General features: G+C 47.1%; 1 protein-coding gene and 1 pseudogene across 1 annotated transcript; one reads left to right on the plus strand and one right to left on the minus strand.

Moving 5' to 3' along the window:
* Nucleotides 1–85: 85 nt before the first annotated feature.
* On the minus strand, nucleotides 86–19,035 carry LOC144095253 (toll-like receptor 4). Its single transcript, XM_077629035.1, is given in 4 exon segments — nucleotides 86–270; nucleotides 272–313; nucleotides 8,629–10,892; nucleotides 18,847–19,035. Coding segments are annotated over 3 exon segments (2,331 nt in total). The 5' UTR covers nucleotides 10,887–10,892; nucleotides 18,847–19,035; the 3' UTR covers nucleotides 86–239.
* Nucleotides 19,036–23,300: 4,265 nt separating this feature from the next.
* LOC144095254 (uncharacterized) lies at nucleotides 23,301–25,930 on the plus strand (annotated as a pseudogene).
* Nucleotides 25,931–26,651: the final 721 nt, after the last annotated feature.

Here is a 26,651-nt window from a genome sequence, read left to right on the forward strand (position 1 = left end):
TCTGGGTACACCCTTTGGCGCACAATCTGAACGTAGCGGAAATGTTACTAAGTTTTTCTGCGATTCATAACGAACATAAGGAATGTTGGCTCTGACAATTGCGGTTGTAGGGTCATTTTTGTTTATCTGTTTACAATGTAGCTATTGAACACCTGAGGGAGCTTACACAATACTCAAGTGATATCGTTTAACCGGCTGGAAATATCTACAATTCTGTCGTGGCAATACCAAGTCATAGTTCATACAGGAGGAGGAGGAGAAGGAGGAGGAGGAGGAGGAGGAGGAGGAGGAGGAGGAGGAGGAGGAGGAGGAAAGGCGGCGAGGTTAACTGGTAGATGCACCGGGGGAAAGGAATGAGGGGGTCTTCAGTTGCTGTGCTGCAAACTCCTGTTGTGCAAACAGTGTTTCGCAATCGACTGTTATGTCTTAGATAATTTTGTTATGCCAAGTCTTACTTTTCCCGACTGGAAGATGGCCCGTCAATGTGTTTTTGTTTTGTTTATTCTTCGTTCCTTGTTTTCTCGTGTCTTCGCTGACTTTTACCGCAGTTTGTACTTGCACTTCCAGAGTCTTCGTTGCCATGTGTTCAAAATGAAACTGAGCGCATGTACTAATGCAAGTGAAGAAAATGAATGCTAACTAAGAACACAAGCGTGCAATATCTCCGCGGGATGAAAGCAGCGCGAGTCCCTTTTCCCAAGGAGACGCACGAATGTTTAAAAACAACATCACACATTCCATTTGGATACGGGAGGGTTCGAACCCGACCGCGGCGGCTGCGTTTTTATGGAGGAAAAACGCTAAGGCGCCCGTGTGCTGTGCGATGTCAGTGCACGTTAAAGATCCCCAGGTGGTCGAAATTATTCCGGAGCCCTCCACTACGGCACCTCTTCTTCCCTTCTTCTTTCACTCCCTCCTTTATCGCTTCCCTTACGGCGCGGTTCAGGTGTCCAACGATATATGAGACAGATACTGCGCCATTTCCTTTCCCCCAAAACCAATTATTATTATTATTATTAAACCAACTTTTCATTGTCATCTCATGTGCTGTATGTCGGGAGGCGTTTTCGCAGCGCAGAGCGAGCACTCGTGATTTCCTGGCTTTCTGTGCGCTATATGCATAAGCACTACCTCTTGTTGCTTTATTTACTGACTCCCACTGTACATAGTTCAGGTACCGAGACTGTTTTGGGAGCTTCTAGTGAAAGCCAAAATCACTGCCATTCCCAGCGATGTGATTCACAGCGTCTGCCCTCCACTATAAAAGCGTTGTTTCATGCTAGTCTCAATGACCGGGAACCTGCGTTTCCTTCGTGAAGTTCATGTACAGAATTACATGATGTTTGACTTGGTGTTCCCGTTGGTTCTGCAATAAACACTTGACAGCGATCGCATATGTGAATGAGTCGTGTGCTCCTTCGCGAGTGTCCTGTGTACACCTCTGTACTTTTTCTGGCACCCGCGTCCACGTGTGCGCACAAACGCTCGAAAGGATTCACTGCAGCTACATCGCACTGAAAACTGGTATCCTGGTCAATTTTTAAGCGATTTCGACGAGTGTAGGGGAGGAAGTGAGTTCTCAGACGCGACCGTCCAGCCGCAGGCAGCCTTCTTTAACTAACAGGAAACGCCGAGACGTTTCCTTATGATACTACGCTCCGCTAAGCTGGCGGGCCAGCGGAACGGAAGCGCCGCTCCGCAGACCCGCTATCGGGTGAGCATACTGCGCATGCGCACTTCGGCGACGGTTCAGCTCAGCCGCACAGCGAAAACCAAAAGCTGGTCAGCGAAAACTGTCATTGCTCCAAACGTTATCTAACTGCGTTTGCAAAGAGTCGATAATCACGTTATCATCAGCACATACATAGTTCCTTATCATTTTAACAGGAAACCTCTCAGAAGCAACTGGCGAAGCACAACAGAAGAACAAAAACCGATGGTCCGTAATTCTAGTTTCAAATTTAAGCACTCCATCACAAAATGTTTGGTCAGTGCACGCTAAAGAACCCCAGGTGGTCCAAATTTCCGGAGCCCTTCACTACGGCGTCCCTCATAGCCTGAGTCGCTTTGGTACGTTAAGCCCCCATAAACCATAAAACAAAATGGTTTGGCTAACAAAGAATGGGTCAAGAAGAGATGACCCCCTTGAATGGTGTATTCACGAACAGCTTGCTTAGGGCCTAAAAAAAAACATCAGGCCTAAAATGATATCGCTTGAGGCTCATAAGACGGTTTAATTCAATCGATGGTACGGAAATAAAAATCGCCGGCAAGAATTAAATTCAGATTCTGATAAGATAGTAAAGGATAGTAGAGACCAGGCTTAAGAGAATCAGCTGCATCAGGAGCACGATACAGAGCAGGAAGGAAATAAAAAGTGGAACCAGGCGCTTTTATGATCCGCTATATGAGGCGCTTTTACAAAAACAAGCATTTATGCTAATCAATTATTTGAAGGAGCGTTACGCTGACTTCTCACTTCGCAGTCACAGCAACGCCTATATCACGTGAGCAGCGACCGCATCTCTTTATGACGTAGTTAAGTGGCACAATTTCCTCGTCAAAAACGCCGCAGTGAAACCAAGCCCAGGTAATCCCCAGTAGTTGGGGATTGTAACGAAAGAGCAGTATATCAAGGCTACCTGATTTGTTTACAATGCTTCTAGCGTTCAAAAGGTCACACGTAGCTGGCACGTGTACGTTTCAGACGCTGGTCTCATCTCGGCTTCAAGAGAACTTCGAGCATTAATCTTATCGGATAAAGGATTTTTGTTTATTTTGACTCTGAGTACCCTGGGCGTTCAAAAAACGCACTGATTCTAAGTCAAGTAAGCCACGCTTGTCAAGTAGTAAAAGCAAAAGTACATTTTATTCACGTTCGATCTGTCTTATTGCCTGGTTGAGTGGCTTTCGCTGCATTACTGAGTTAAGATCGGCATCACGGGAATCGGCTTCGACCACCTTTGGTTTTTCTTTTCGTCCCAGGGGTACACCTCCTGGTTGATAACTAATTTGTCGTACTTAAGGTACACTTTATCATCAGGCTTCTTATCATCATTAACAGTTTCCCAGAGCAGCTTCACAATTTTTCGTAACCTAGTTAAAAAACAAGTGTCTTTGGAATAAGCGCTTGTCGCGTGTCCGACCAAGAACCCACGCGCGACGAAGTGCCTCCTTAGACTGGCTCCGTGCTCCGCAAGCTGCAAGCACATGCGTGGGATCCTGCGGTTCGTGGTGGTGCAGCCAGAGCTCTTAATCGTACCATATGCGGGGTGGTGGGCAAACTCCGGTTCAAAATGCGAGTATTCCCCTCGGCTGCTTTTCAGAGACGGACGGAAGTTAGGAGCGCCCCCTTTTAGACGGGGTGGTGGTAATTGCTGCCATGATCGTCCCTCTTCCCCTCCATTTTCTTTAAGCAATCCATCACGCTTTACGGCATCACCTATAACTAAGTCGTTTTTAGTTATATACAATTTTAAATCTTGAATTTATAATCCTATGCCACCACCCTGCATTTCAGCCACCCATCTTCCAATCGCTTTTTGCTAACTTATACTACGGATTCATTTACATGGCCTTGGTTATTCTTGAACCCCAGGTCCTCAGGGAGAGTGACTGCGCCTGCATTGACGTCCAGCTGGATACTTCCGCATATTTAATTATAAGATGTTCAGTTATTGCTAGATATTTACCACACACTGTGCAAGTGTGTGTTAAAATTTTTTGTTAAATTCCTTTTTGTAGCTTCGCGTTCTAATTTAAGGCTTACGGATGGCGGTGGCAGCTGGAAAGGGCCAACGAAAGCTGCCGCCATTTGTCACCATTATAATCTAGAGAGCGTTTTGCTTTTTGCTTATATTAAGTCTTAATTTATTTTTGTGACTGTTGTATCTACAGACTTTTCTTACTGCATGTGTTTCAGTGATTTACCCAGTGTTTGTGCGTTTATCAGCAATTTAGAAGCCTGTAACTTCACTACAGTTTACGTTATTGACCAAGAGCGTCACGACAATATGTCATGTCGATCATAACGGCGTTTTTTAATACATATACCTGCACTGCTCCCTGCACGACAAAGCTGACGGTCTAGCTCGTGGCTACAGCCACCCAGCCGGGCTCTCCAGCCTTGACCAATACCCCGTCCCACAACACTATTCGACGAATCTCGAGATCCTCCGCCTCAGTCGGCATCTATAACTCCAACCTCACAAACACCTATCTTCTGCGGCAGCCTAGCCTTTCACGTCCACCGCATGCAAACTAACATTTCCAAATCTCCAGCACTCACATCGTACCCATCCTACCCAATATTCTAACACATGCCCATGGTGCCGAGACGTGCCTACTTTGACACACATTCCTTGGACATGTTCCTGTAAACGACAACATTTAAAGCCGTCTAATGCGGCCTTGCAGCAGTGGGAGGTACAGCTGATCAGCGCTTCCCTGTAAATCCAGGAGGCGTCCACCACAATCGCCACCGAGTCAGCCCGAGCCACTGGTATCTTGGACCGAGGACTCCACCTATCCCACTTTAGTCAACTGCTTCTGGGTCTAATAAATGTTCATTCATTCCTTCCTTCCTTCCTACGCTGCTTACCACCTTAAAGCCACTTCAGAGCAACAATAAAGTTTCTCCTTCTTCTTCGATGACAAGTTTTGCGGCTGGTAAGATCAACGAGCTCTGGGTGCAGCCACGTTTCGACGTCCGAACGACGGCCCTTTTATAGAAATTGTGTTGCCGTAATGCCGTGTTGTAAACAATGTATAAATACTTGCATACCTACGTCTCGCTGTTTCACAAAAGACGAACACGAAAGCAAAACGATGAGACCAGCATGAGCAAGTCTTTATTTCATGGTCGCCTTTCGCGATTTTTCTAAGTTGAATAACACTCATCACATCTCGCGACATTGCAACTTCAATCAGTACGCACTTGGTAGTGTCAAGCTGTTATTTTTTTTGTTTTAAATTCTGGTTGATCTTCAATTCACTAGTTGGTATAATACGTCTCCAGTGTAAAGGCAGAGAAGAATAGAATACTACGCCTATAAATACTGTTAACATGAAGGCTTAATAAATTGCAACAAAAAAAGTGTGGCTAAACTAAGGCGGTATCCGCATATGGTAAAACACCAAGACGATTCGAAACGTACACTTAAACAGAAAGGAGTAATAAGAGAGTAAGGAAAGTTTACTCTCTCCCATATATGCGAATTCTTGCTTAGAGTGTACCCTTCAGATGCACAGCCTTTGTAAGGGACATACAGCCCACCCGATTTCTCTCTGGGACTTGTAATATGGCTTGTTTTCGAATCTCTCGCAGCCCTCGCTACCCCCGTCTGGTAAAGTTGAACGCTTTTTTTCCTACCTTGACAGTGTACTTCACTCGTTTACAGGACATAGCCAATCTGTTGTCGTGCTGGGTGATTTTAACATAGATATATTGACTGAGAATACAGTTTCTAAGAGTTTTATTGGTATGATGTCTTCCCACAGCTGTGCAAATGTTATAAACCTGCCAACAAGAATTACCACAAGTACCAGAACTGCTCTCGATTTATGTTTCACTGATTTCTTACCAAATGATGTACAGTCGGGTGTGATGGCCTGCGATGTTAGCGACCATCTTCCATTTTTTGTCTTTTTGCCCCATTCGAGGAAAACTTTTTCTAATAGCACAGCTAACACTTTCTATCGGAAAGTTAATGACGAAACTATATATTGCTTTCGACGCATGATTTCAGAGGTGGACTGGTCACTCGTTTTTAATGAAGAAGATCCTAGTCGCTGTTACGATGTCTTTGAAAAAAAATTTCAAGATGCCTATTATGAAGCCTTTCCTCTAGTCCGCCGCTCTAGGTACAAAAAGTCTAAGAAACCGTGGGTTACGAAAGAGCTGTACAAAAGAATAAGGCAAAAACACAATCTCTTTGCTGATTTTTTGAAGCACAAGGACATCAATATACTAAACTTGCATAAAGCTGTAAGGAATAAGCTCAACACTGATCTAAAAACCGCAAAACAGGAATATTACGCAAAAGCGTTCGCTAATAAACTTGCCCCTAATCAGATATGGAGGTCATACAACAATTTAGTATCAAAACGAACCGAGCCAACTCCAGTAGAGATTGTGGTAGATGGCGTTCCACTCAGAGGTCGTCCCTTATCAGACATGTTTAACGATCACTTCCTGACGGTTGGTGACAATCAGTCTGCGCAAACAACATGCACTGATCCAATGTCATATCTTAAAGGCATACCAAAGCCTTCGATATTTCTTTCCCCAACAACTAGAGCCGAAATCTCTTCGTATATAATACGTCTAAAAAATAACTGATCCGTTGAAGCTGGTAACATCAAGGGTGAGGTAGTAAAAGCCGTATCTGATATTATCGCACCTTTGTTGTCCCATATATGCAACCAAATGCTCAAAGAAGGCAGGTTTCCAGATAAATTAAAGATAGCAAGAGTTTGTGTGGTACATAAGACAGGAAGCTATAATGATCCTAACAATTATCGCCCAATATCCGTTTTACCTGTCTTCTCAAAAATTGCTGAACAAGTCATCAATACCCGCCTTACTTCGTACTTCATTAAGATCGGAGCTATTGCGAAAGAACAATATGGCTTTCAGAAAGGGAAATCTACGGAAAAAGCTTTACTTCACATAAAGGATAAAATAATTAACAATATAGAAAACAGAATTTTTACACTTGGACTATTCTTAGACTTTAGAAAAGCCTTCGACTCGGTCTGTCACAAAATTTTACTGCGCAAATTACAATTCTATGGGATTCGAGGTTCCGCACTTAATCTTATTCAGAGCTACTTATCATCCAGAGTACAATTCACAATGATTAACGACATACCTTCAAGCCACGGCCTTATACGCACTGGTGTGCCACAGGGCTCAATACTGGGTCCTATTCTATTCCTAGTTCACATAAATGACATTGTTAATATTCTTCCTTCCTCCAAAACAGTTTTATACGCTGACGTCACAAATATTTTCTTTCATGACGCGAGTTTACAAGCAATAGAATGTAGAGCTAATCTCTGGCTAGAAAACCTTACATTATGGTTGAGGGCCAACAGGTTAGAACTAAACATCACGAAGACGAAGTATGTAATATTCAGAGCTAAAAATAAAGTCATAGATAATGAGACAATCATATTATACAATTCGAATATTTTACAACGAGTACAGTCAATAAAATTCCTTGGAGTTATATTTAATGAACACCTGTTGTGGACTGACCATATTAATCAAGTAAGAAAAAACATTTCGCGATCAGTGGGCCTTCTAAATAAATTTAGACTTCTATTGCCAGTATGGCTCAAAAAGCAACTTTATTTCAGTTTAATTCATTCACATCTTCACTATTGTTTACTGATATGGGGAGACTCAACACAGACTCATTTAAATGCTTTGTTTTTACTACAGAAAAAGGCCATACGAGCAATTGCTAATCTAGGCTACTTGGATAGCACTAACTCGTGGTGGAACAGCTTGGGGTTACTGACAATTTCTCAATTAAAAACTCTTCGGCTAGCACTTGAAACATATAACAGATTTCATCTTGAAACTAATTTTTGTGCAACACCAGAACTACCGCAAAACCCATATCCCCTTCGACACATGACAATAAGAGCACCAAAATCAAGAACAAATTACGGATTCCAAACGATTAGATATCAGATGACTACCTTTATGAATGAAAACAGAAATTTTCATGACCTCCTCCATCAATGCAGAACTCAAAAAATATACAAGAGAAAAGTGATTGCACTGTTGACTTCATGACTAACCGGTACATCCTGTGACATATTATAAATTGATAACAGTCAACATGATTGTATATATATTTTTTTTCCTTTTTATAATTCCCTGTAACCCAACAGCACGCATCTTAACAACTTCGAAGATACCTTAACATTGTTGTACAGTTTTTCCTTTGTTTTTCTTTTAACATGCCAGCAAGTGTAATGGCGACCGCTACATTTATTGTATTTGTTTATTTTGTGTGTGTATGTGCCGAGTGCAGTTTGCTTACCCCCAGGGAGGAAGGCCCTCGTCAGGCACCACGCCTTTTGGCCTCCTTCCTGAAGTGTATGAAACACACTTCAAATAAATACTTTTCAAACTTTCAAACTTCAAAGGTGAGCCGAACTTTCGCACTCACCCCTCCAGAGTTAGGACTTCCTGGGGTGTTGCTAGGACACCCCACACGGTTTAGATGCAAAATCCTTGCTCTATATAGCCTTGACAAGGAAAGAATGTACGGATCGGAGTTATTCACCTGACAGACGCGTAGTTTAAATAAGTGTGAACAGTTTTCGCGGACAAGTATGCGATAAATTAACCACGCAGAAATGATAGTCGTACTGACCTCGCTACGAAAGCTGGCAGCCGATATATTTATTTCTTTTCCTATAGCTTGAACTGCAATGTTCGTCATGGTTTTCTCCACGATGTCACGCACGCTTAACACAACCGGCATATGATAACACGTTTCTGGAGGCGCCAGAAGCAACAGCGTCCAAGGAAGTCGTGTCCTATGTCAGACCTGTACGTGCATAGTTCCAAGCTCGGGGCGACTTGCGACTTTCAATCACCACACTCACAATTCCAACGCGGCGCGCACCTGAAGCCAAAAATAGTCTCGCACATTTTCGTCGGCGTCTTCGGGCGGCGCTTGGACGTACGTCTTAGTCCTGAATAAGTACGACAGCAGGGGACACAAGGCGGATTCGTCCATCTGCTCCCTGCGAATGAACACCATCTGGTTCTCGCGGTCCGACTCGAAGAGCCGGTGCTGCGCCAGCGTCAACTCGAACATGCACCACCTACTCTCAGCAAACTGTCTGCTCAGCACGAACAAGGACTTGCGGCTTTGGGAGATGCCTCTGCACACGTTCTCCGCGATCGGCAAGCCCGGAATGAAGTCCCGCTCTGCGACGCATAGACGGAACCGGTCGACCGTCGATTCCAGAGTGGGCACGATGTGCTCGCGAACCCAGTCGGCGTCCGAGCTGTGGTAGGAGACGAAGGCGTCCCACAGGAAGCGATCTCCGGAGCGCAGTCGCCGGTAAGCCTTGACCTTGACGCGAAGAAAGAGCAGGAAGTAGCGGATGTACCACCTGTTGGTGTACACGGCGTACCCCGTCACCGAGCCTACGAGAAGGAGCATGATGGAGGGCACCCCTACTATGACGTAGTAGTCCGGCGGTAAGCAGGCCTGCTCAGTGCCCGGAGCTGCGTCCATAACAAGCACGTTGGACAACGACCCCTTTTCACTGCAGACGACGCAGTCCACGCAGCAGTGGTTGTTGGCGGCTTCGAGCAGGAACAGGGCCACGTACTTGATGTTGCAGTCGGTGCAGTCCCAAGGGTTGTAACAGATGCGAACGTTCGTCAAGTTTGCGATGTCGTTGTACATGGATTCGTCTAAAGCGCGCAGCTTGTTGCCGTCCAGACGCAGGTTACTGAGATTCGTCATGCTCGAGAAGATGGGTGCAGACCACTCAGAGATGTAGTTTATTGCTAATGTGAGCTTGGATACGGGGAGACTGACGAACAACTCGGGGAAGAGGACTTCAATCATGTTTTCGCCCAAATGCAGAACGTCAAGGTTCACTAGCGGAGCGAATACAGGTGTGGCGTCGTAGAATACAATTTTATTCTTCGTCAGCTTCAGGGACGTCAAGCTTACCAGACCCTGGAAGGTCTCATTTTTAATAGTGGTCAATTCATTGTTTTTGAGTTTGAGCCTCCTTAGACGTGTAAGGCAGATGAAAGGGGAACCGTACATGGCCCTTAAAGAACAGCGTTGCAAGTTCAGGCTCTCGAGCAGAGGGAAGTTACAGAAGGCGCGATCTTTAAGGAAGTATAGTGGTGTACCTTTGAGGTTGAGATTCGTGATAGAATTGTTCTTTAAGGGGCTTGGGAAAACGGCGAGCGAGAAGGATTCGTTGGATTCAAGGACTGTGTTTTTAACTTTCAGACTTTGGAGAGTGTCGATTGATAATACTGCGTGAGGGATGGAGCTCAGTTTCGACCCCAGAAATGAGAGTTTTTGCACACCGCGCATAGACCTAAAAGCATCACTCGCCACACTTTTCAACGGCGTGCCGCGAAATTCAAGGTCTTGGAGGTTTGGCGCCAATGACAAATCGTCCTTCGTTAGCGTGTCGATAGAGCACCCATGGACAACTACGTGCGTAGCCTTTCCCAGCGCCTGTTCATCCTGCAGCATTTGAAACAGGCTGTCAGTACCTCTGGGAGATGTCACATTTCCACCCCCAGCAGCTTCCGAGATATTTCTTCCAGACGTCCCAAAGGCAGCGTTACAAATACTTTGAGATTCTTCATGTGTAACGTCACGTTTTTCACCCAAGTCTTTTTTCGATTTAAACGCAACGAACACGTCGAAACTACAGCTAGTACTATCGGAACGCCTTGCGCAGTCAAGTATCTGTGCTGGGATAGACTCATTAAACTGAACAATTTGGTGAAAACTTGTTATATCATGTGCCAAGGGCGGTAATGTTTCATTCAGGAGTACCTCGTAACAGCATTCAAAAGTAACATTGCGAAGAGACAGGCATGCTCCTGAAATGCCTTTAGAAAGCACCGGTGGAAAGAGGTCAGACAGGGGCGTCGCAACCGCCTTCAAGATGCCTCTTCGGGGTCGGAGGTCTGGTTGTGGCTTAGCTACCACGGAGCACTCGACGTCAGCGTCTTCGTTGTTTTTAGGGGTCACTAAACAACCTTTGAGAGACACAGTTCCAACGTCTTGGTCGTCCGTTCCTTTGCACGGTGATTTTTTCTGAGCCGTGACCACGGAGAGCCACAGTACGCCGATCAATATTTCTACCTGCATTTTCGGCTGAAATGAAAAAAACAAACAAGATATATTTTAATATGCCTCTGTACATGCCGCACTCTAAAAAGTCAGCAAAGCAACGGTGTGTTAATTAATCAACATTTTATTCGTGATTGCCATTCTGTTTGTGCGTTACCTTGCACTGGCGTGCTTTAAATGGCAAATTGCGGTTTCGTACTTTTTGTATTGTTGTAAGACAACGAACAGCAGGCGTACACAGATTCAGGTGCAAGCATCTCTCGCAGTTATATCAACAAAAATAACTTCAAGCACTGTGTTGCAAATAAGCAGCTAAAAATAAATTTAAATGGCCTTATTTCTCTTTTTTAAGCACTGGAATCACAGATATGATATTTAGCTTCAACAAGCTCATTTCTATTTCTAAGTTTCTCGTTTCCACCCTGAGGGTGGAAGGGCTTCAAAACTTAGGTTATAGCAACTAGCTAGCATCCCAGTATGTTGTTTTTGCATTTGGATGAAAAACCTGGCGCATTAGCTCGTTCTGTCCTTAGAAGTAGTAATCAACCACACATGTATTTTTTTTTTCCAGGAGCCAGTTTGTTCTGGCCCTCGTTTGGCATTTGAGTTCTTCGCGTTTCATTTGCTACTTATAGCACAGTTATAGACCAATCTTTTTTTTTGTTTTGCGGACATACTAGGTCTTCAAGTACCACTTCCCGTTTTTGAGAGTAATAGTTGAGATCGCGGGCTGTTGCACAGGGGGGGGGGGGGGGGGGGGGGGGGGGGGGCTTCGGGCAACTCACAAGCAACAGCCGTATCTTGGCCCTCCTCGGTGTTCTTTGTAGCTTTTTCTTTCAAATGTTTATTGCCTCAGGGCATTCCCGGAGTGACAGCAGTGTGCGCACGACGGTCGTTCATTGAAGGAGACATGTATCCATTAAAGCCCGGAATGGATGGCAAGGCATTAGTCTCCTGCAGTAGCAGGGTCCACACCTGGAGCTTGTTCATGCGAAGTCGAGATTTGAGCTCTCCCAGCATTGCGGAGAGGCCTCGGCAGTTCCATTGGAGCACACAACAACGTGTACTCGCCATTTTCGATTAGGCTTCCAAGCGTTAAATAGAACTGATGTCAGGTTACATAACTGGTTACTCTAAATCGGAGGAGGGATGTTGTTGAGTTATCCTGCAGTGCTGCAGAAGACCTGATAGAGTCTGCGAAAAACGCATGGGGGCTGGACGTAGTCGAAGGCGCTGCAGCGTTGACTGGCGTGGAGTGGGATTCCGCTGGTTGTCTACGGCGAGCAAGCAGTTCACGGCGTTGCCGTAGCTTAGAGACGTCGGCTAAAAGGCGGGCAATTTGGTCGTCAACTGCTGCCCTGTCCTCACGCAGAGGTTACAGCATGCTGTGCTTTTATGTAGCTTGAAGGCGACGGCGATCCTTGCGCACTTTATCACTGTACGACTGTTGGGCAGGGGCTGCAGGTGGATTGGACTCAAAAAGCTCCGGCCAGTCGTCTTCATCCCACTGGAGAGCCGAAAACCTGTAGGATGCCTGTATCGGGGTTCTGTTTTCATTCGGAGGCACTTGCTTATGGATCCCACGCCACACCTTCTCAGTTGCTTTCTGTTTTGATGGGAAAGTTGGAGAGGCGATCTCGTGGTCGTCAGTCTTGCAAAGTTCGCACCTGTAAGACGGTGTGCCTTGTGGCCGAGCCTCATCTTGCGTTGTAAAAGGGCATAAAAGGGCATGACCGGCGCACGCGGCCAGGTCTGAAACAGCTGTAGCAATAGACAGCACTCGGTTTGTAAGGGCGAGGCCGCAGAATACAGCCATAGTAGTAAAGTCGTTCTGGAAGAGTTGGTGGGCCTTGTAGTGTGACGATGCACGAGCGCCCCTTTCCCATATACCGCGCTTGGATGTCACGGTGGGTTGGACAGTACAACTCACGCTGGAGGGTCGTCTGGTCTTCGGCAACGTCGACGTTGTAAACAACACAGCGTTGTAGGTCGGAACCTTCTAATGGGTACACCTGGACCGGCACCGAGATCTCGCCTGTAATCGATATGCACTTGAGCGTTTGCAGACGCTCGACAGCAGCCAAAGTCGGGAGCCACACAGCGATGGTATTAGATTTCGTTCTAGCCGTGAAGCCACGAAAACCTTTCGTCCCAAGACGCTCGTCCAGGTTCGCCTGAAGAATCCTGTTCGGAATGTCTGTCAGGCTTTTGGCTGCCATTGCTTTAATGGCCACTTTATACGATACCGATCCCGATGTCAGCACAGCCACCTGGTTGGCATACGCTGGGCAGGAACGCTTGCCTTGTGAGCTGCGGTTGGCAGAAGACGAATCCTGTGCAGTGTCTCCTGATGGGCGCTTTTGATAAGTGCGGGAAGCCGGTGGCACGGATGGAGGTGCTGAAGACAGGTCCATTGGACAGCTCTCCTCCTCACGCTGCACGATTGAAGCCCCATCTAGCAGTGGAGTCTGGGCAGCCATTGCCGAGTTCCGCCCAGAGGGCAGATCGCTCACGGGCTGAGGTGCATTTGGAGAAGGCGGGATGTGCGCTGCCGCTGATGGACCGGGAGCAGGAACCAGGTGCTGGGAACCAGGCTCAGTGGTCAAAAGATGTGTTGCTGAAGCCATCGTGAACGACGCCGGCGAAGCCACCTCTGCAAGCGCGTCACCGGTTGCCCTAGACGTAGCCTCGGAGCCCAGACCAGCTGCCGGGATGACTGAAGGATATCTACTGACTGCCATCCAGTCAGAGGGCGCATGAGCTCCGGGAGCTTCCTCAGATGCTGTGAAGTCAATTCTCTTGATATAAGGAAGGTATTTACGCGGATAGCGAGATTTTTCACTGGAGCGATGTGCAGCCACCTTAGCAGGGACACTTCGTCTTCTACCGTATTTCGATGAGGGCCCAAAAATAAAAAAAAAAGCTTTTGTCGCGGTTCCTCGAGTGGCCGCCTCCCCGTCGCCGTTCGAATGGGTTATTTTTAGAAGAAACGTGGTAAAGTACATGCGAGAATGGCGGTTAGCCGACTACACTGTGGCGAAAATACGAGGCCTTGCAAGGCTGCGTTCGAGCCGCAAAACTGAGCCGACGCGCGGACCTCAGGGTTTTGGGCAGTGCGTGCGGTTCAGACTGTGCGTTCGCTTCCCTTGTCTTATCACTGCCGTTTTGGTATGTTTGTGCGTGTGAAGTAACTAAACGGAAATGCGCCACGTCTTCATAGAATTCACGCGGTGCGTGCAAGTCAACAACACCATGAGCAGTGGCGTGCCAGCGGCACCTAATGGCTACTAAAAAGATCCCCATAATGCTGGGCAAAGGAACTCAAGAGCGGCTCTTTGGAGTGAAGGAGAAAGAGCAGGGGCATAAAGAGAGCTCCAAGGAGATCGGAGGGCAGATAGGACCAGGAAAGATGGGCCCTGGAGAAGAGAGGAGAAGGGACCTGTGGAACTCCTAGAGGGACTTGGCTTAGGCTAGAGTTCGACGAGCCAGCCAGCGTTTTGACAAGCAGAGCGGCGCAAAAGCCACTCTAGCCTAGTGTAATTGTTCTGACTTGTGTAATAAAGTGCACATAGTGTCCCGAAGACGTTGTCCAGTCTGTTCCGCAACGTGTCATCGGATCATCGAACCATCAGGAAATATCGAGGTCAACACCATGGATCGACTAACAACACCATTCTTCAAATTAACTGTAATGAAGGAAGCCTTGTGATCTGAGAAATAGCAGGAGATGTATTCGCAGTGTTGGAGCAATGCCTGATTCTTAAAAGACGAGAAGTCATAGCAGTGGGATAAGTTATGAGGCAGGAGGATTACGAAGTCACTCATGAAGCCACTAGATTCGGGCCACTCGTGGTGTGCTGCCATGGCGTGTTCCAATGACGTCATTTGTGGCATCAGTGCAACCGTCCTCCACCTTCTTTCGCGGCAACTAGTGGTTACCATGGTTACCACACTCCATTACGCCAATTACTACTACTATTACTACTACCACAACGACGCTCAATAAAAAAATGGGAATTTACTAGCTATCCCTGTGAAATAGTCTTCATTCGCATTGCCATACGAAGGAATAAATAATATGGCTCCTTGCTGAGGGCAGGAAGTTGCGTTTAGCACAAACAGCAACAATCGGATTGAACGCCAAGTGTCTGTAGAGAAACTTGCTACATCTTGCGTTGCCATGACGAGCTTTGGACGCTGAGTCGGGAGGGGGGAGAAGAGATTCTTGGTGGTGTTTTACTAAGGTCTTTGTACTTTAAAAAAAAAATGGCAACATACTCTTGTGCCGGTTCAGTACCTGTTGCATATCGTATATCGACCTCTCAAAATTCGTGCCTACCAGGCAAAGGATAAGCTTCTCCCGTGCCGTTATCCTCGCCATTCCGGAAGCTTTTTCTTTGCACCAAACAAGCACATGTTATCAGTCGCCGTGAATAGGAGCACGAAACGATAAGGCTTTATTGTGAAGCACCGGCCAGCTACTAATCTTAATAGGCAGGCCTAATCGGGAGTTCAGACAAGGTTAAGACAACTAGGAAAATATTAGAAGGAAATACAGAGAAGGCCTTGGCTCCCCTGAGACCTAAAAAATGAGGGAATGCAGTGTGACGGCATTTTGCACGAGATCGGGCAGCGTCTCGCGAAAAACTGTTTCGCGTGAATGATTGCGAGAAGTTGCAGCATATTTTAGCTCAACAGGGATAAAGCTTCCATAACTACGGCGCATTTGACGGCACATAAAAGGCACACAGTGCACAGAGCGCTGACAACTATATTTATTGGATGGCCAGCAGCCTTTTTATACCCACAGTTGACCAGAAAGGGAAAGAACCCACGAAAACATATACAGAAGGAACTAGTGCCGGCTCATAAACTGGCACGCGTAAAATTTTACAATCGAGATACTTCTTTCCGGGGCAATGCTACATATAGGGTGCGCTTATAAGATCATCCTTCAATCTTACAGTGATACGTGCCCCCCGTGCCATCAAATGCGCTGTACTTATGAAGGTAAAAAACCAACTCGCCCAGCATATTGAATTGAGGCCTGAAGCATTGAGAGCTTAGGCAACGTTTGGCCTACGAAAGGGTACGTTTTGGGTCGACTGCGAATGCACATCTTCATCAGAGGAAAAATGCCATTACCAATTCGCTGTGTTGGAAATAATGTTCTTTTTTTAACGCATTTTCCTTGACACCCAATTCTTTATTTTCACTGCCGGTGTCTAACCCGGCCGCATCGGCCGTGTTTCGATGGAGGCGAAACGCAAAAGGCACCCGTGTGTTGTACGATATCAGTGCACGTTAACGATCACTATGCGACCGAAATTAATCTGGATCCCTCCACTAAGGCCCCTCTATCTCTCTTTTTACTTTCACTCCCCCCCCCCCCCCCTCCTCATTTCATTACAGTGCGGATGAGGTGTCCGCCAAGGCGGTTATTGCGTCTTTTTTGATAACCAATCCTTCTTTCTTTCTTTTTCTTTCTTTCTTTCTTTCTGTCTGTCTTTCTTTCTTTCTTTAGAAAATTCGGCGTCGTCAGCGCCATGGCCCAGCTTCGGCGTCGGAAGTGGCCTAAGCGGCCTGCCCCGGCCGCCTTGATATTTCTCCGCCTGGCATTTTCTCCGCCACTTGATGTCCGAGACTTTATGTGCGAGACTTGACATTTCTCCGCCTGCTCTCCGCACGTTGGCAGTGCATTCATTTGGTCGCCTCGGTTCTTTCCATCCTGACCTGCTTTGAAGCACCTCCTGATGTCGCTCTGTTTTCTGCGTAAACTCGTCGTCTTCGTACCGCTGCAAGGCAGTTTTTGCCCATAGCCGATGTGTGAGGCCTGATAAAGTATCTTCATCCAGCTCACCTATGTATCTCATGATAAAAGACGACGCCATGCTACACATTGCAAAGTGATCTTAGTACAGACGATTTCGAAACGTCACGTGAAAGCGCGGGACATTAAGGAAATTGTGACCTAGTCGCCGGGGAATGGGCGTGAATGCCACCGTCGATGGTGCTATAGTTGTTCTCGTGACGCAACGAGATAAGCGAAGCTAATAGATTTGATACTGCCGTGAATCACATTAAAATTGTTCACACAACGAGTCGTTGACAGAAGAGTTCTTTTTCTTATTAGAATTGTTTATTGTGTTTTATGCTGCGTACTTAAATGCTGATTTACAGTTTTACACCGCTTTAATTTTATTGAAGCACACTGTCACCTGGCTTTGAAACAGAAAATAAGCGGACAATTTTCACGAAAATAATGAAACTGTCACCACCATTTTTACATGCCAGCGTTTTCACGCACGCAAACAGAAGATAAGGAGGACATGCTTAGCAAGTCTTAGATGAAAGCGAATCCTTTTTGCAAGCACTGATCTTGAGGCTTCTCTACGAACTAGCTGACAACCACCGAAATTTTGGCCAACTAAAAACAACCAAAATTGCTTTGAAGCGGTGTGTTTTAAGAAAAGGGGCTTTTAAAACAATAATCTCCTGTCTTTATTCTTCCCGAGAAAGCCTAGGCTTTCCTGGTTTCACCTATGCTCCAAAAAGTGAAGAGAACTGCAAGTACCTTTAAAGTTTTCCAAAACTCACATACTGCATAGTGCCTTTTGGCGCGAATAGTTTTTTCAAGCTCATGACACAGCACTGAAATTTTTGGTTATGTTGGTTATGTGTAATACATAAACTCTGAAAGTTTAAAAAAGTTGAACTTCAAGCTCCGCACCCCTTTTAAGTAAGGGCAAATGGAAGGAGGGTGCCCTTTCTAAGCGAATGATTTTCGGCGCAGAAAGTCTTGGAACTGCACTGCGCAATTAAAATCGCTACCTGCTCCCTTTAAGAGACAGATACTCATAAATCCGCCCCTGCAGGCACGAATCGTTTCCGTGGAGATCGATCAGAAACACTTCCAAGCCTACCTTGTGCCAATACTTGAGGATTCGTTACAGCCAGCGCCAACACATTTAGATGTTCCGTAGCCAAAAGAGGTGCACTCACTCGCAAAGCTAGCACCACTCTCCGCGATACACTTCTTCGATTGCGTGAACCAATAGGCGAGCCAGGAAACTGCGACGTCGGACGAGCGCCTTTGACGTCGCGGCGAACAGTGGCCGCGTTCACGCGAGCCACGTCGAGAACGGCTAGACTGCAATAGCTGACGCGACGGTGGCAGCGCCGTCGAGCAGCGTGGGTGTTGTTGTGTCGGTGATACGTACACACGGAACTCACGGCTGGCTGACCTTTGTTCCGCTGATTTCGCTTCTGTGCGCGCGTCCTGCTGACACAAAGGCGACTACGGAAGAGGACGCTTGAGATTCTGCGAAATTCTCCACTGTGTACTCCTGATATACGGGCGCACAAACACAAGAGATATAAGGACGGGTTGCTAGTATGCAAGTACCGCAATGCATGGCGGGACGGACTTTCGGGATGAATCGAAAGCGAATTGAAACAAAGAGTAACCCGCCGCGGTGGCTCAGTGGTTAGGGCGCTCGACTACTGATCCGGAATTCCCGGGTTCGAACCCGACCGCGGCGGCTGCGTTTTTATGGAGGAAAAACGCTAAGGCGCCCGTGTGCTGTGCGATGTCAGTGCACGTTAAAGATCCCCAGGTGGTCGAAATTATTCCGGAGCCCTCCACTACGGCACCTCCTTCTTCCTTTCTTCTTTCACTCCCTCCTTTACCCTTCCCTTACGGCGTGGTTCAGGTGTCCAACGATATATGAGACAGATACTGCGCCATTTCCTTTCCCCAAAAACCAAATATTATTATTAAACAAAGAGTAATGAAAGTATTGTAATGAAAGGATGAACGAAAAATCTTAAAAAGGCGAGAAAGAAAGAACAAGAAAGGTTGAATAGAGAAGGAAGGAAAAAGAGACGAAGAAAGAGAGGAATAAAAAGAGAAATAAACGAGGAATGCACGAAGAAAAGAAAGAAGGTAAGAAACAAAATGCTTCGCAGTTCAACTCACTTTGCGCGGTGTTCAAAACGAAGTGCGCGTGCGCGCGTCGCAAAAAACGAAAAAGTCATGTGGCGGAGGAACGTTGCGGGACGCGGAACTGGGGTCGAAAAGCAGCCGCGGCGTAGGCGGCAGTTGCGACCAGACGCGGCGACATGCGTAGACGAAATGGGGCTCGGCTTGTCTGCTTCCTGCGACCAGAAAACGGATGCGGGCGTTACAGCAGCCGTGAGCAACAACGGTCGAGAGGCGCCGTGAGCTGCCGGATGTTATCTGCCTGTTCCTTTCCTCGCAACGGACGCAAGGTCATGCGTGATGCGGCGTGTGTTTTTGTGTCAGCACCACGAGGACTATTCGCTGTCTCCAAAATAGCTCGTGCCTTTTTGCTGCTTGTATTACGCGTTCTACATAACTGTCTCAATTCTTTGCATACGAACGGTAGGAACGCCTGTGATGCCCGGCTCCTGAGATAAATAGGTCGTGGATCTATTCCAGTTAGTCTGGTTTGGTTTGTGCGGGTTTAACGTCCCGAAGCGACTCAGGCTATGATAGACGCCGTAGTTAAGGGCTCCGGAAATTTCGACCACCTGGTGTTCTCTAACATGCACTGACACTGCACAGTACACGGGCCTCTAAATATTGCCTCCATCGAAATCCAACCGCCAAGGCCGGGATCGAACCCGCGTCTTTCGGGCCAGCAGCGGAGCGCCATAACCACTCAGCCACCGCGGCGGCCAGGGTGCAGAAATGAAAACATGAAAACACTAAAATAGAAACAGACAGTCGGAACTCTAAGGGGATGTACTACGACGTGTATTGCAACATGTATTACAACTTGTGTAGCAATCACAGAACGTGATTGCTGCATGCGAGAAAACAAAGCAGAGATGCGAGCTTCTTATCGGTTTTTCGATAAGGCTTTGTAAGAAATTGCTGCTCGCCGCGCAAAGAATGGGCCGTTGCTCGCCATTGTTAAAGCTCCTCGTGCAAATGCGTACGCATGCCACGTGCATGCGGCCGTGCGGGCCTCAGCAATCTTAGCAGGATTTGTTGCAAAATTCTGTGAATGAGACTGTGAAACCGTAAAGTTGTCCGAAGTTGTGCCGGGCACAGAGATGACAACAGGCGACGCCTATTCAGCCGCTCAGGTAATGCTGCAGCTGTACTGAAGGTGAAACCGACGGCTTGACGCGCACCATTCTGATGGAGAATAATCACAGCTGGAAGAGATTAGGTGCCAATCACTCGTTAGTGATTAAAAGACATGTCAGCCCCTTTTCAGGAGTCTCGTACGCTTCGAGAGACTCGCTGACGTAGTTTGTTCGGGGGCAGACCGAAACACCCTTAAGCATTTAGTTATTAACGATTTTTTTTAAATTATTTACAAACAAATCAAGCACGAGCGCCACGTAAAATCTCCTCAAATATATATCAAATAAGAAAAAGTGCCGAATGGACTTCTTGTATCCCTAACCCCATAGATGAGTAACCTTTCGGAATCCCATCGCCTATCATGGAGCGCAAAGCTACTTGAGGCATCTATAAATCTTTGAAAAATAACAGTTGAGCACTTTCAGCAGTCGTTGGCATAACTAAGACTCGAGGAGAGGCGGTCGCGTCACAACATGATACTCTCGACATCCGAGACAGGTGAGCCTGAGGTATTCAAGTTGAGCAAAACTTTAAAAATTCGGACGAAGAAACTTTAAAAAATTCTCCCGTGATAATATCCTTGTTGTGGGTGGTATAGAGCTCACGATGGCATTAGAGCTAGGAAGCCACATACCTACACCCGACAGTAACAACGAAACCGTGAACCAACATCCAGCCACATTAGAGCCACACCTTAGGGAAAATATAATTAACCTATCAAGCTCACAACTCACCCGAATGAAAAGTCCCTTTTATCGCGCGGCCTAAAATTCTGTCCAAGTAATGGCAAGTAATACCAATTACTCAAGGATCTAGACAATATTTCCCGAACTCTCTGACTACGGGATTTTTTTTTTCGACAAACCAAACACAAATAATGCTCGGTACTCCCCACCCCAGAAACAACGGACGCCTAAAGCTGGTAGGGATAGACATCTAGACCTATATAGAAAAGCGGTACAAAAGGACGTGGTGTCACTTTGCACTAACATCCCACATGACGACGGAATTCAAGGCATGGTCGGAGCATATCAAGAATACAAAATTCTAGACTCCCCTACTCCAAGTGCCATCGAGACACTTGCCAATTTGGTCATTAAACTTAACACTTTTGAATTCAACAACTCATATTACCTACCGACGAGCGGTACAGCTACGGGCACAAAAATGGCGCAAATTACGTCAACATATTCGTGAACAAAATTGAATCAGTTTGTCTCGTCATACCCAACCAAACCAGCGTTATATAAGCGCTTTCTGGATGACGTATTCATAATTTAGACAGAAACCGGGGACGAACTAATCCAGTTTATCACCTCATTCAGCAACATACATCTAAATATCTCATTCACACACACTTACTCAACCAATAAAATTAACTTCCTGGATGTTTGGTTCTAGTTGAAGGAAGCACATTTAATCACTAGCGTCTGTAAAAAGCCCACAGTTAGACAGCAGCATATTCATTTCAACACTTGCCGCCCACGCCACTCCAAAACTTCAATCCCATACTCACACACCATCAGATTCAAACGAATTTGCTCACGATCGGAAGATTTTCAAGAAAACGCTTATCGCATGCGGGAAATTCTAAACAAACAACATTAGCCACCCTCAATAATTAACGATGCCATTAAAATGCCGGAAACCACTATTTATTACCCCGTCTCTGAGGAACCGCAGTCACCCTCACAGCGCTGTAAAAAAATTTTAAAAAATTCAGTATCATGGAACAGAGTGGCCGGCCTTCCAAAATTTTCTCTACGGTCCCGCAGGTAACGTACAGAAGACCAAAAAATTTGCAAAACCATGTTGTTCATTCAAAAGTCAATAAACCGAGGGCTGTGGGTTGCACACCATGCGGCAAAAACCGTCGCCAGGTTTGCAAACACGTGCAAACCCCAGCACCCATTCAAATTTCAAACACTCTATCCGGTAAGGTTTAAATTTAGATTACAGCAAGATTGTTTACATACCGGAGTGTGGCGACTGCCCAACGTCATACGTAGGCCAAACAGACAATTCCTTCCGATTCAGGTTTACTAACAAACGCTCATACACAATAGCTCCCCAACCTCCCTCTTTCGAAACACCTCCGCGAGAAAGGCCACGAGTTAGATGAACTTACAGTAACAATATTACAGAGTGACTTCAAAAATACTCGTGAGCGCGAACAAAGATAGTCATGTATTAGTTTTAAATTTGACACTGTGCAAAAGGGTACTGTTACGTCTGGAGACTCCAACATGCCAAGAATATTAAAGCCACTTGGAATCATCAATCTACCGAGGCTTCAAAGGGCCGTCGATGTGGTTGCAGCGCTACGAGTGCAGGTGGTGGCGTCTACAAGGGTCCTTCCCCCCCCCCCCCCCCCTCCCTGCTGTTTACGGGGTGAAACGGCTCCCCGCTGTCTGAGAACGGCTTTGGTGAACTTGTCTTTTGTTCTCAACGCCGGACCCACCCGGGACATTTTTCTCCCGGAGGGGACGGCGGGGGAGCCGGCGAGCGGCGGAACTGCAAATCAGCCGTGACAAATGCGGCCGGGTTTGACTAAGCCAACGTCTCTGGAATCTTCGTGCTTCGAAAACAACTTCGACTTAGACTGTGCTTTCCCACACCCATACGTGAAAGCTTCTGCGAACTGCGGTGGGATCCATTCGCCCCACGCTACCGCTGTGAAGTGCAGGTGACTGACCTTCAACGCTCTCAATGGGACCCCCTTCGGGCTATTCATCACTGAAGCCTGGACAGCGCGGACACTAATCTGCCAGAAGTGGCAAGAGTGTGTGGCTGGGGGCGGACCCGGAAGACTGGACACGTGATCTACATCACAGTGATTCGACGCATTTTTAATGAACTAGATTCCCCAACTAGGGACCTGGGGACAGCGGACCCTATTTAAGCAGCGATCTGGCGTGTGTTCGCCAGCTCCCGATTCACTCTTTCAATCTTTGTATAAATGTAAATAAACCCTTCAGTCTCTTCTTCACCTCGAAGACCCTCTCATCTCTTCGTCACCCCCACTAGAGCAGTCTCCCGATCCGGAACCCAGCGACACCGACCTTGGCGAGAGACGGCACAAACGAACCAGGAGCCCGCATCTAACAACTGGTTGGCAGCGGTTGGATCGACCATGCGGCGTGATGTTGCTTCCGTGGGTGAGTGCTTGAACTTTGCTTGAGATTCGCCAGGCTTCAATTGTTTGGGTTAGTACATTGAACTGCTGGGAATCGAGGGAAGTTGATCAGTGAGTCTGATTGCGTGTAGCTCACGTCAACAGTTGTTCAGCAAAGTCAAGGCTCAGAGCAGCAAACATGGATCTAATGAAGTTGCTAAGGTCAGATTTGCTGTCATTGTGTGATGAGTTGGGTGTAGATGTAGAGGAGAAGATGAAAAAGTCACACATTTGCACATTGCTCTTGGAAACCGCTAATGAAGAAACAGTTAGCGATACGTGGGAACTCCTCAAAGCTGAGCGAAAGAAAAAGGAAGATGAGCGAAAGAAAGAGGAAGATGAGCGAAAGAAAGAGGAAACTGAGCGAAAGAGAGAGGAAAATGAGCGCCAACGGCTAGCGGCCGAGCGAGAGGAACGGGAGCTCAGAAGGTTACAGCTTGCGAATGACCAAAAGAAACTGGAATGTGAGAGTTCGAGAGGCATGACTCCAGAGAGAGTGAGTCAGGCCGAATCGTTTCCAATGGACAGATTGATGCAGCCGTATAAGATTGGCGAGGATCTTGGTTATTACCTCGTGAATTTCGAGAGGACGTGTGAGAAACGGGGTTACGCTAAGGAGACCTGGCCACAAAAGCTACTAATGGTGTTACCCTGTGAGGCGGCCACTATAGTCGCGAGGCTTGACGCGAAAGATGCCGATGACTACGAGAAGGTTAAAGCGAGTTTGCTAAGAAAGTACCGACTTTCGGCAGAAGAATTCCGACAGCGGTTCAGAGGTGCCAGCAAGAGAAGCAGCGAGAGCTATGCAGAATTCGCATTCAGTTTGAAGGCGAACCTTACAGAGTGGTTGAAGGGCGCGGAGGCATATGACACCAAAGATAAGGTTGTCGAATGTGTAGGCCTCGAGCAGTTCTATAACAGTATCCCTGAGGCCGTTAAGTTATGGGTGCAAGACAGAGAAAATGTGAGCACAGTGGAGAAAGCTGCAGAACTAGCGGACGAATATGCAACACGGAGAAAGCTGAGTTCCGAGTCAAGCGAGTCTGAAAAGAAAGCGTTCGGTTTAAGGAAGCGTTTCATTCCCAAAAATCGATCGCAATTTAGGAATCGCGAGACAGTTGAGGGCACTAAACAGGCCCCAGAAAAAACTGAGGATCGTGCCAAGCAGGCCGGAGCTCAGAAAGCATTGACGAAGGAGTTCGAGGCCAGGAAGCCGTTCCGTTGTTTCAACTGTCAGGAAACTGGACATATTGCTGCAGCAAGGTGTACGAAGACGCGATTAGCTTTCTCATATGCCAACGACAGTGATGAGAATTTGGAACTTCTGCGTCCATATATTCACGAACTCCAAGTAAATGGAAAGTTGTGCAGAGTCCTTCGGGACAGCGGGGCAACAATGGACATTGTTCACCCCTCATATGTCAAGGAGGAAGACTTTACTGGGGAAGTAGCATGGATAAGACAGGTACTAGAAAATCAGAGTGTGTGCCTGCCTATGGCAAGGGTGGTGATTTCCGGCCCGTTCGGCGAGCTAGTGACAGAAGCCGCCGTCTCGTCGGCTGTTTCATTGCAGTACCCGTATCTATTCTCCAATAAGTCAAATCAGCTGCTTTGCGATCGAGGTCAGAAGCTGGCTGAGGGGACAGTGAAAGCCCTGACTAGGTCCAAATCACGCGAGCTTGCTTCCAAGCTTAGGTACAGCCAGGAATCAGAGGCAACTGGTGAGAGGGAGGGAATTCCCGAGATTGCGGAACCAAGCAAAGAAAATGCAGTTCGAGCACATGAACAGCAGCAGGAACCTGTTACCGAAGGTAGCCCCATCGATGCCAGCCTACAAGAAGCGTGCAGTCCAGACTCCATGTTATTGCCCACCTCCCTGTGCATGGATCGCTTGTTGCGCGTTGACAGAGACTCCTTAATCACAGAACAGGAAAGAGACCCTAGCTTGTCAAAGTTACACTTCATAGCCAAGGAGGGTATTGCTAGGCGTAACGTGACATTGCACCACAAAGGCGGATTGCTGTATCGCCATTACAGGGACAAAAAGGGGAAGACGCTTGATCAGCTGGTCGTGCCTGAAAAGTACCGCTCTGACCTTTAGGCCTCTGTCACGGAAACAGTTGGTCAGGGCACTTAGGTGTAAACAAGACGAAGGAAAGGCTGCTTGGGGAATACTACTGGCCGGGATGTTTCCGAGATGCTGAACGCTACGTGCAGTCATGCGACGCGTGTCAGCGCACCGGAAAACCAGGAGAAAGATGGAAGGCCCCGCTAAAGCTGGTGCCGCTTATCTCGGAGCCTTTTCGACGTCTGGTCATTGACACCGTCGGGCCACTACCCAGAACTAAGTCAGGCTATAAGTACGTACTCACTATGATATGCCCTGCTACCAAGTTCCCGGAGGCGGTGCCGCTAAAGGAGCTTAGCTCGGCAGAGATAGTGGACGGTCTCCTGTCCGTTTTCGCTCGAATTGGCTTTCCGGCAGAAATTCAGGCTGATCAGGGGACAGTTTTCACGAGCGCACTCACAACCACGTTCTTACAGAGGTGTGGGGTGAGGTTGATTCATAGCTCCGTTTACCACCCTCAATCGAACAGCGTCGAGAAGTGGCACTCAGTGCTCAAAAGAGTGCTACGTGCTTCCTGCTATGAGCACAAAGACGATTGGGAAAGTTGCCGGGCTGTTCGCCCTGAGAACAGTACCGCACGAAGCGACGGGCTTCACTCCTGCAGAACTAGTGTACGGAAGGGCTCTTCGTTCCCCGCTTAGGATGCTTAGAGAAATGTGGGAGGGGACAGGAGAGAGTCAGTCAGTAGTGGAGTATGTGTTGCAGTTACTAAACCGCCTGAGTGCCACACGAGAACTAGTGGATCGAAATCTCAAAACAGCTCAGGACACGGCGAAGAAGTACTACGACAAGAATGCTAGACTGAGAACCTTCAAGACGGGGGATCGTGTGCTTATTCTCAGGTCCGCACGCAAAAATAAGATGGAAGTTCACTGGGACGGGCCAGTGGAAGTTTTGGATCAGATTTCAGAAACCAACTACACTTTGAAAATGTCAGGGAGAGGACAGCAGATAAAGATCTATCACTGCAATTTAATGAAGCCCTATGTAGAAAGGAGCGGGGTTGTAAACAAGGCCGTAAATATCCCCGAAGAGCTACAAACCGAAAACCCTGAGTGGAAAGGCAGCATGAAAGAAAATGCTACCAACAGCATAGAGGAAATCGTGTCCCGATCCGCGAGCACCATGGATCTAGAACAAAAGCAACTCCAAGAATTGAGGCAACTGCTGTGCGAATTCCGGGAGAGTTTTAGCGACCGGCCGGGGAAGACAAATCTCATCACGCATGAGATAGAGCTAACTTCGACCGATCCAGTAAGATCAAAAGCCTACAGAGTTTCTCCAAGGCAGAAAGAAATAATTGAGGCGGAGATAAAGCACATGCTGGAACTTGGCGTGATAGAGCCAGCAGAGAGCGACTAC

This window comes from Amblyomma americanum, chromosome 6 (assembly GCF_052857255.1).
Source record: "Amblyomma americanum isolate KBUSLIRL-KWMA chromosome 6, ASM5285725v1, whole genome shotgun sequence".
Taxonomy (NCBI): Eukaryota; Metazoa; Arthropoda; class Arachnida; order Ixodida; family Ixodidae; genus Amblyomma; species Amblyomma americanum.